The following is an 11,015-nucleotide window of genomic DNA, read 5'->3' as shown; positions in this document are numbered from 1 at the left end:
CAGCCCGGAAACGGAAGTGAGCGGCGGGGCCGGTTGACCGTCAAGGGGAGAGCGTCTGTACGCCGAGCGAGTCGAAGATGGTAAGTGAGACCCCCCCCCTCCCGACCCCGAGCGACCCGAGTGGCCGGCGGGCTCGGGTCGGTGGCCGCAGGAGTAACCCGCCGCCTTCCTGCCCGTCCCCCCGGCAGCGGCGGGAGGAGGAGGAAGCCCGCCTCTCCCGCCATGATCTGTTGAGTCACGGGGTTCAGGGGTACTCGTGGCCGTCCGGGCTGGGCTCCGGCGCTGGTACCGGGAGCCGCGCCTCGGCTTCCTCCTCTCTCACCTCTTCTTCTCTCTTCCCACCCCCTAGATCCCCCAGCCGACCCCGACCTGAGTCTCTTCCTGGAGTCGGCGCCGAGCTGGCAAGGGCAAACCCGAAAGTTGCGGCGGTCTTGGGGTGGGGGCACGGCCCGTTAGCCCTCCTCCGAGGGGCGAACCCTTGAGAGTCGCGTCCAGCAAACTTCTCACCCGCCCCTCGACCCTCGGAACCTCCTGGATGACAAACCCACAACTATGGGTTGGCTTTCCATCACTCTGCTTTTACTTTGCCAACGTTTTGGCGAGTTTGTAGCATGCCAGGCTTTGGAGGGGGTAAAATTAGATACTTGTTACTCCCCATATGTTAGCGTTGTTAGTGGAGTCCTCCTCCTCCCCCACCCCTTCTCTTTTTTTCCTCTTAACTTAAAAAAGTTTGATATTCGGGAGAGATTTCCTGAATCGTCATTGCCCGTGACTCTTACTACCAGTCCAAATCTAGAAAGCTTCTTTCTGTTGGTGAATGGGTTCCCTTGTAGCTCAATCGTAAAGAATCGGCTTGCAGTGCAGGAGACCCAGGTTCTATCCCTGGGTCGGGAACATCCCTGGAAAAGGGAATGACAACCCACTTCAGTATCCTTGCCTAGAAAATCTCATGGACACAGGATCCTGGTGGGCTGCAGTCCATGGGGTCCCAAAGAGTTGGGCATGACTGAGCAACTAACACTTACTTCTGTTGGTGAATACTGTTGAACATAGAAAAGAGGTTTTATAAACACTCAGAGGGACTTCCCTGGTGGTCCAGTGGCTAAGACTCTTGGTGTTACCCATGTCGGGGCTGGGGTTCTTCCATCCCTGGTCAGGGAACTAGATCCCATATGCTGCAACTAAGAGTTTGCATGGTGCACCTAAAGATCCACATGCTGCAACTAAGAGCTGACACAGCTAAATAAAATTTTCAAAGACACTCTGAGATAACTAGTGTTAACTTTGCATAGATTTGCTCCCCTCTGCTACTTTCTTAGAAACATCATGTACTGATTGCGATATTTACAGAAGGGAATTGACAAAGTGATAATGGGTAGAACCCGGAGATCACAATCCCCCTTTTCTTTGTGCCTAGAAGAGACTTTTCTTGTGTCGCTTAACAATAAAGCAGTCTGGGAGGAGGGGAGCTGTGCATGTAGGAAATAACATTTGGGAAGGTACAGTCATACAACTCTAGTCCTGTAAGGAGTTCAGATACCTGGAAGGATGAGTAGGCAGGGCCAGAAAGGTTCCGTTCCTTCATCACAGGCACCTGTTAGGTTAGTGACGGACACTAGATTCCAGCTTCTTTTCCTAATTGACCGTGACTTCTGTTCAGGGGAGTTGAAACCTGTTGTGCAGGTTCTTGAGTTCCAGGTTTTGGGCCTTGGACATTGTTTTTCAGACAAGGCATTGATGAGTGAGTGAAAGATTTTGTTTTGTTTTGTTTTTTTGGTTTTCTCCCAGCATTGTTGGAGGAGATTGCATGTCAAGCTGACTTTGCTGTGTAGAACTGGATAATGGAGGAGTGTACGGGCAGCAAGACCCAGTAGAGTGCTCTTAAAGTTATCCAGGTGTGAGAGCCTGGACGCGATTAGTAGATTGGAGAAACCCTGGACAAACTACAATACCTGACCATAGTGAAATGCACAAATTGAAGTAAAACAGCAATTTAAAAAGTTAATTTCTCAGAGTAGTTTCTCCTAGGAGAGTATAGACTGAACGCCAAACTGCTTGTAGCTTTTTGACATTTTTCTTCAGGATTGCAAGGATGTTGTATTTAGCGCTGCTGCTGCTGCTAAGTCGCTGCAGTCATGTCCGACTCTATGCTAGTTTAAATTCAGCATCTTGTGTTTTACCTGTTGTAACATTTGAGACATTTTTATTATGCATGTTTATTCTCTCTCCATTAGACTAAGCCCTAGACGCCAGATATGTATCTTCGGCATCTAGTAGAGTACCTGCCACATAGTAGATATAAATATTTGGTGACTAAATTAGAGTGTAAATGAGTAGGGTGACAATACACAAGTACCACATATACTGTGAATCTTAGCGTTTTGTTTCTTTTTATTTAGGCCAGCCTGATTAAGTGCGTTTATTTTTCACAGGTAGCACCCTCTTAAGGAAACCAAACGCTTTCTGAGATTCCCTTTTTTCCTTAGCTTCTGTGACCACTCTCTTCTAGCTCTTCTGTCCATTCTTAATTCCATTTTCCTTGTTCTTTGTCCTTAAGGAATGGTATTCCCAGGATTCTGTCCTCAACTTTTTTCATTCTGTGCTCATCATTCCAACGTAAAGAAAGGATCTTCCCAGTGAAAGTAAATCTGATCATGATCAGGTGCTCAAATTTAGAACAAAATCTTAATTTATTTGCATATTTAAGCCTTTTCATTTTTTTTTACCAGCCTTTCTTTCTGCCCTACTCAGACATATAGTTAGCCAATCATCTCAAACTACTTGTGGCTTGTTCATTTATATTTTTATACCTTTACCCATGTTCTTGTTTTCCTGGAATGCCTTTCAGTCTCAGAGCACTCAGCTCAGGAATCCTTCCTGCCCCAAATTCCAGATTATTCACTGAACCTTGTGCATCCCTCTACGTGATACTGAGGCTCATAGTAATGACCTAGACTATAGTCTTAAGAGGGCAGAGACCTTATCTTTTCTCAGATGCTTAAGCAGTATTTTTACATAGAGGTTCAGTGTGAGTTGTTAACATTTTTTAAATATATAATAGTGTTGCTTTTTTATTTTACTTTATTTTTTTAATTTTTATTTTTACTTTATTTTACTTTACAATACCGTATTGGGTTTGCCATACATTGACATGAATCCACCATGGGGGTACATGAGTTCCCAAACATGAACCCCCCCTCCCACCTCCCACCTATAATAGTGTTTTTTATTTGTGTTGTAGAATGCCAGAGGACTTGGATCTCAGCTAAAGGACAGTATTCCAGTTACTGAGCTGTCGGCAAGTGGACCTTTTGAAAGTCATGATCTTCTTCGAAAAGGGTATGTAGGGGAGTTGTGACTTTGTTATAATAAGTGAATTATTTTTCACAATATTCTTTAAATCTTTTGATAAGCCATAAATATGTATTTAATTTATAAGATAGCAAGTAGTATACTTTAGACTAAAGGGAAGGAGGAGAGGAAGCATGAATGTTTCTGTAGTGGAAGAAGCATTTTACCAGAATAACAGGTTCCCAAGAAAGTGTGTCCTCCTAGGAGAGATTACCTGGCAGCACGATTTGGTGGGATTCCTCTTTTTGCTTCTGATAACTTGGAGAGCCCTTTGTTCTTCATCTTATTAACTAAGGTAAATTGGGAGTAGTTCACTTTTCTTTGGGAGATGCTAGAACATAGCAGTAAAAATCATGGGCTCTGGGTTTTGGTCATGACTGTGCTATTTACTAGATGTGTGTCCATGGGCACATTAACTTAACTGTTCTGTCTCTCATTGCCCTCACCTGTGAAATAAGGCTAGTAATAGCATCTGTCTTATTTTGAAGAATAAATGAGCTAATCCCTGGAAAATACTTAGACCAATATGTGACACTAGTAAGCAGTAAGTAAGTATTAGCTGCTCTTGTTTTTCATTTCTAGTTATAGCACAGTTACACCGCTTCCCTTTATGTTTTCCATTACGTTTTTATATGTTTAGGTCTCATTTTCTGGTACTGGTCCTTTTTCTCGGCAGATGGTTTTTTCTGTTTAGTCAAATATCCTCCCCACTGTGTACATACTGTGTTTTGAATTTTATATTTACTTGGAAGGTATTTAGTCATAGAATGTCATTCTAATATTGGTCTCTGGAAGCTGACATAATGCCTCATTGATATCTTTCCATTTTGTAGTGAAAGATGCAGTATATTGCCTTTGGAATTGGAGATATAATTTGATTTATAGTATAATCAAATTCATAAGCTAGCCAGTAACCGAGTCCTGATGATTTGGTTTTGGGTTTTGGTCCGTTCTCCCCACTCCCACTACACATACACAAAATGCTCCTTTTTCTTCTCAGATTGTAAGATTACCATGAGCAGGACCATTTTCAAATTCCACTTATGGGTAATGCTTTTTACAAAGACAGTATTTGATAAATACTGATGTTGCAGGATTTCTAAGGTTTCTTTCAGCTCTTCAATCCTGGTTTGGAGAATAAGATGGTGATGTTTATGTAGGGAGAATGATAGAGACCCGTGGCCCGGTTCTAGCTATGTATCACCTAATGTAGTACTTCGCATATAGTAGGTAGTTGGTAAATCTCAAACACGTTTTTCAGTATGTACTTATCAAAAATATATTAACTATTGAATATGCATTAGATATGAACAGGAGAGATGTAGATACTTTATGTAATAAAAGAATCACATCATCAGAGTAATAGTAGTACACACACACACAAATTTCTCCAGATACAGAGCGTCACTTAGCACCACTTTTTGGAGGGTTCTCCCCAGTTTATTGAGTTCTTGACCTCCAGGATCTATAATAGATATATTTACAACAATATATAGAATGCTTGATTTTTTTCCCTCTTAGTGTAGTTCTGTGAGTTATATATGTATTAATTCCCACAGTCACCACCATAGTCAGCATACAGAATAGTTTGTTCATCCCCCTCAAGCTCCCTGTGCCATTTCATTGTATGACAGCGCTGATAGATAATTGTGAGCTCTAGGTATTGAGTGATCTGTAACCTCCCTTTTAAATGCTTATTTTCAGTTTCTCTTGTGTGAAAAATGAACTTCTACCCAGTCATCCTCTTGAATTATCAGAAAAAAATGTAAGTATGTTACCTGTGTTTTTATTTTTACCCTCTGGTAGAAAAATGATGTTAGTAATACCTGATTAAAACAATTCTGGTGTTGAGCATTTGACTATAAAGAACATGAAGCCTTGTTTTCAATATCCTGTGGAATAGGCTTTGGTTCACTAAAGCTCCCTTTCTACACCTTTGTCTTTTTTATGGACATTTCTAGAGGTTGGTCCACCTCTCCATTCCTCTCATAATATTTCCTCACTTGATGATCTTTTTTTTTCTTTTATATTTTTCCCCTGCCATTTTTGCTGTTGATATCCAAGCCCGTCCCTCTAGCCTTGGATCTTTTTTTCAGGCCCTTCATCTCCAAGTTACTGCTAGGCACAGGACATACACAGATGGATGTGACATCATCCCCATCCTTTAGGGGCTGAAAATTTAATGGGAAGATAAGCAGTGGATTGGGACTACCTGAAGCATTGTAGAGGACCACAGATGAAGCAGCCAACCTGTGGGAGGCTTTCTAGAAGAGGGAACATTTGAACAGTTTTAGACCATATTAGTCAGTTAAATAGGTGGAGAAAGGTCACTCCCAAAGGTAGGACATGTATAGATGTCCTGAAGACCACCTAAAGGTTCTGTGTATGTGTGTGTCACATGGATGTCAGTGGTCACTGTTTTGAAAGCAGAATGTCACATTTAAAATTATGTGTTGTCTTTGTAGTTCCAGCTCAACCAAGATAAGATGAACTTCTCCACATTGAGAAATATCCAGGGTCTTTTTGCACCACTAAAACTACAGATGGAATTCAAGGCAGTGCAGCAGGTGGGTTTCCAGGTGTCAGTTTGCATGCATCCCATTTGTGTGCTGAATTGATTGGGAGGAGTCTTCTATCTGGTAAAAGCTGTACAAACCTCACCTTCTCTTCTTGCCTGCAGCCTCTTCTACTTTCCCCCTGTTAGGATATGACCTCCATTCCTACTTCATGGAGAAAAGCAGCTTTGAAATGGGAAACCCCTTTGATTAGAGACTCAGTGTCTGGATATTTACAGGCATCCACTTTTATATTTCTCTCCCTTTGGGGAATTACTTTGAATTTGTGATGCCTCTAGGAATATCCAAATGGAGGTGTCTAGTGGGCAGTTTGTATATCACTGAATACACATGTTGCTCAGGAAGAAAACGTCCTTCAGGTGTTTAAGAACTGTCCCCCATCTGTGCTCCAGATTCTGTCATGCCACACTGCATTGATTCCGGTGACTGCTGGATAGCTAACAGCAGAAAAATGGAAAATTTGGTTTGGCTGCATTAAAGTTTGTTGAGTAAGTGCTAGTGACTGCCATACTTTATAGCCAACTATGTGCCAGTGACTGCCATACTTTACAGCACACTGTGCTGCAGGTGTGAGGGAAAGGTGCTGCTGTCCTGTGTCATAGGTATTGAACCAGGGTGAGACAGATCAGGTAACTAGGCAAGGCTGTTGGGTTGGTGAGTACTGAAAGCAGAGTTTGAACCTCTGACTCTATAGCCCATGCTTTCTGCACTATACTTAGGTACTGGTCTGCAGTATGAGTGAAAGTCATCCAGTCGTGTCCGACTCTTGGTGACCCCCATGGACTATACAGACCATGGAACTCTAGAGGCCAGAATATTGGAGTGGGTAGCCTTTCCCTTCTCCAGGACATATTCCCAACCCAGGGATCGAATGCAGGTCTTCCGCATTGCAGGCAGATTCTTTACCAGCTGAGCTGCAAGGGAACCCCAGTCTGCAATATATGTATTTAGTAATTGGAAAATGTAGATAGCACTAGTTCAGAATGGCACTGTAGTTTTTAAAAGCCCACAGATGCCTTTGATCTCTAGTTATCACTACTGTTTTAAAGGGTCATGACTTGTATTTGTGCTGTGAGCATTACAGAACAACATACAAAATGAATAATCAGTTTAGTAAGTGAAGTAATACTCTCAGTGCATTTCTTCAGAATTTCTTCAAGAATTTGATTGTCCCATGTTTTTTAGAAACAAAGCATGATGTTAGACTCGAGAATTTTGTGTTTCATCACATGGTATGCTTTGGTTTTCCTGGACAGATGCAAAGGTCCCAAATAGTGTGCGGACCTGATGGGATGATTAAGTATTAGTAAAAGCTTTCAATTTCAGTGTCTATATTTTGAATAAGGTTATGAAGAATTAAAAATTTGGGTCTAAAATATGGACTTATCATTCCTCTCCTCCCCCCCCCCCAGTTAAATAGATATTTTATTTAGTTTGTGAATTTTGCAAATAATGAAGACACTGAAATGTGATCATGTATGTTTTTTCCTCTCTACTATTTCTAAGTTTGCTCTTTTATACTTTTCCTGAAGGTTCAGCGTCTTCCATTTCTTCCAAGCTCAAACCTTTCACTGGATATTTTGAGGGGTAATGATGAGACTATTGGATTTGAAGATATTCTTAATGGTAAGTGGCATTCCACACCTTTTTCAGGAGCCCCAGTAATGTACAAGGCAACAGCAGCAAATGAAACCTACAGTGTCTTTGTCACCATGTAGCTATAGTTGATTAAATTTACTTGTGTTTATTCACTGAAATAAGATAAAATTTAATGGTAATAACTGTTCTTTAACTGGTTTTAAAAGTGAAAGATGTCTGTGGCGTTCTGAGATTATAGTCCTTTCAGGCAACCATTGACAGTCATTGATTTCATGTCCTGAGGATAAAGTCTGATGTGTGAGTCCAGTATGATATTCTTAGGGCAGCTTAAACAAGGATTGTTGTTGCAGTATTCAAAATATTTGTGGGATATAACTAGCTTTAAAAACACCTAGAAAAAAATGAAAGTTTTCTTCAAAAATACCCTCCTTGTCCTCCTAGATGTGTTTCTGTAGATGGCGAATACTAAAGAAAAAAATGTTAACAAGTTTCTCTGGATGATTGTATTATGTTTGAGGTCAATGACTTTTAATTAAGAACATGTAGCATCCTGTTTTTTTCTGGTTCTGAGGAAAGAAAGCAAATACAGTTCTGTCCAGTATCGCCTGTGCTCATTGTGCCCCAGCAGTTCAGGAAAAACAGAATAATGAAGCGGGATTATACTAGTTTTGCTTGGCTGCCAATGTTTGGTAAGAAGTGCTGTGGACACAGCAGAAGTCTCATGAGCCTCTTCTGTGAGGGCATTTTTTGAGTGCAGGAAACCTCGGATTCTTAAGCTTTTACATTTAGTCCTCATTTAAAACAGGTAAGGTGAACAGTTAGGCCTTGCCTTAGCTGTTGCTTCTGCTTTGAATACTTTCCCCTCACTTCTCAAGTCCCAGTTTAAACACCACCCCTTCACAGAGGCCTTCCTTGACTGCGCAGTCTAACGTGCTCCCAGTCACCTTGTCACCTCACTTTAATTCTTTGCATATCACTCTTCTGGTATTTTCTTGTTTCTTAATTGTTTTCCCAACTTAAATACAGGCCCCAGGAGAGTTGGGGACTTTGTCTTGTTCACTCTTGTGTCCCCAGGGCCTCCTAAGGTGCCTGGTTTGTGCTGAGTGAGAAAAGCTCTGGCTCACCACTTTCTCCTCATCATCTTTGATACAGAAGGAATTTTAAAGTCTACAGTGAGGGAGTACTGTGTTAATCTAAGTCCAATGTGAAGACTATTAAACTGGGATGAAAATCCATGTTTTTTTAAAGTGTTGGAGGTGATAAAGGTTTTGCTTGCTTGCTCATCAGAGAAGTGCTTGGCCAACAAAAATCTGCATGCTGTATTATAAGGAAGGGAAGACAATGTGAGACTTTTTCCTAATGCTGAATGTGGTCTTCTGTTTACTCCCTTCCTGTCACTTGAAGATGAGGAAACTGAAACTGACCAAGGTGTCTATTCCTGCCTGGGAGGACCCTCCACGGGCTGGGGCTTGCTCACCAGCACAGGGTGTGCTGTCTTCTAGGGCAAGCGTTTTATCAAATCAAAAAGCTTAGACAAGCAGTTTCAAGGAAGGTTGGCATTATATAAATGAGGATATTCTTTCTTTAAAAATTGAGAACATCACAGCCGAGACTCACATTCTCCATGATTAATTACCCCCAACCCATCTCCTTCCTTCCCTGTTTGGCTGCTGCTTTTAGTTAGTGGATGTCCTTCTAGACTTTCCATATAAAAAGAAGATACTTGTCATTGCTTAGTATTTATCTTTTAACACAGTTGGTTTCGTACTGTGTGTATCTCACAGGAGGAATGCTGCATCAGCACCTGTGTTGAGGGTGCATGCTTCTCATTAACACGAAGCACTGCTTCAGCAGACACCTTTATTCTTTGTACTCCTGTGTAAGCATACCTTTGGGTTTTGGATGCCCCTTGTATACATAGTCCTCTACTCTGTTAATAATTGTAGCAAACTCTTGTATATCTAACCATTTATTAATAATTATAACAGTATCAGCTGTTGTTGAGGCTACTATGTTGTGTGACAAGTGGCCAGAGTCAGGATTCCTGAACTGATAATGACACAGTCATCTCCAGTCTCAGGAGGTCCAGTGAGGAAATATCCAAATCGATTTGTTATTCTTGATAATCATTATTTTAATGATTATTTAACAAACTGATTTTACAGTTTAATTCATTGGGTATCTATTCTGTTTCTTGTTCTTTGTGGAGGAGTAGAGGGCAAAAAAGAAAACGCTCTATTTGTTTGTAGGAAGCTTGCTGTTGGTATTCATTTTTTCTTAGGTGCATTATCAAAGTTAAAGTAAGACTTTTGTCTGACTCATCAGTACAGACGAGAGAAGATTCCTAAGGTTTTTTTACTCTAGGATTCTGGTTTGTGTGTATATGTGTTTGCAACAGAGCACAGAATGATAGAAATGAAATTGTAGATTGCATTAAGGATTGCTTAATCTCTTAGCGATTGTTCCTAGACTCAACTTGGAAGCCGCAGGATGCAGCATGCTTGGGGCTGGTGCATGGGGATGACCCAGAAAGTTGTTATGGGGAGGGAGGTGGGAGGGGGTTCAAGTTTGGGAATGCATGTAAGAATTAAAGATTTTAAAATTTAAAAAATAAAAACTAAAATTAAAAAAAAAAAAAAAAAACTTGGAAGCCACTGGAAAATTTAAGAACTTTGAAACATGAGAACTTTTTCAATCTATATTTTATTTTAAAATCAACTGAATTGAGGTATAGTCAATATACAGTGGAATGCATCTGTTTTACAGTGTCCAGTCTGTTAATTTTAGTAAATGTGTGCAGCTGTGGAACTGTCTCCTCAATCAAGATATAAAATGTTTTCATCATCCCTCAAAAGTTTCCTTGGTCCTTTTGCAGTCAGCTCCTCCACCCTTGGCCTCAGGCGGCCAGCCGTATATTTTCTGCCACTTTATACTTGTTTTGCCTAATTTAAATTTTCATGTGAGTGGAATCAGAATTTATCTTTTTTTGAGACCCTTTAACATGTTTATTTTTGTTTCTTTTCAGACCCATCACAAAGTGAACTAATGGGAGAACCGCATTTGATGGTTGAATATAAACTTGGCTTACTGTAATGCCGTGTGCTGTTCATGGAAGTGGAGGGGCTGCGTCTTGTTTATAGTTGTCTTTTTCCTATAATTTGATGTGCACAACATTAAAAGTACTGACACATGAGAAGTGTTGCCTAAACATCTGTGATCATTTGAAATTATTTGGGTCATTGCTTTATGTGATAATTAAAAGCACTCAAGGGAGTTGGTTTTAAAACTTCTTATTTATATAAAAACAACAGCTTTCTAGGTCTTTAAAGAAATGTTACTAATTAGTATTATAAAACTATGCACAGGTTCCAAATCAGCCTATTTTCTAGTTATTCCGTAAATTTAATTTTGAGTAGTTTTGAGCCTGCAACCTTTATAATTGCATCTTTCAGAATAAACATCTATAATTGATTTCAGGGGCAACATTTC

The 11,015-nt window shown here is 40.6% G+C and overlaps 1 protein-coding gene across 2 annotated transcripts; it reads left to right on the top strand.

Moving 5' to 3' along the window:
* The first annotated feature begins 6 nt into the window (after nucleotides 1–6).
* Nucleotides 7–10,734, top strand: POMP (proteasome maturation protein). Of its 2 annotated transcripts, XM_042254848.1 has the most exons (7): nucleotides 7–229; nucleotides 350–556; nucleotides 3,242–3,339; nucleotides 5,056–5,116; nucleotides 5,817–5,918; nucleotides 7,460–7,553; nucleotides 10,552–10,734. In XM_042254848.1, the coding sequence occupies exons 2-7, from the start codon at nucleotides 536–538 to the stop codon at nucleotides 10,617–10,619; spliced, it is 444 nt and encodes a 147-aa protein (XP_042110782.1). In that variant the 5' UTR covers nucleotides 7–229; nucleotides 350–535; the 3' UTR covers nucleotides 10,620–10,734. The 2 variants fall into 2 exon arrangements, with proteins under 2 accessions (XP_042110782.1, XP_004023387.4); XM_004023338.5 differs by lacking the exon at nucleotides 350–556 and having other exon boundaries at nucleotides 7–80.
* The last annotated feature ends 281 nt before the right edge of the window (nucleotides 10,735–11,015 follow it).

This window comes from Ovis aries, chromosome 10 (genome assembly GCF_016772045.2).
Source record: "Ovis aries strain OAR_USU_Benz2616 breed Rambouillet chromosome 10, ARS-UI_Ramb_v3.0, whole genome shotgun sequence".
Lineage (NCBI taxonomy): Eukaryota > Metazoa > Chordata > Mammalia > Artiodactyla > Bovidae > Ovis > Ovis aries.
This window is presented reverse-complemented; position numbering and strand designations above follow the sequence as displayed.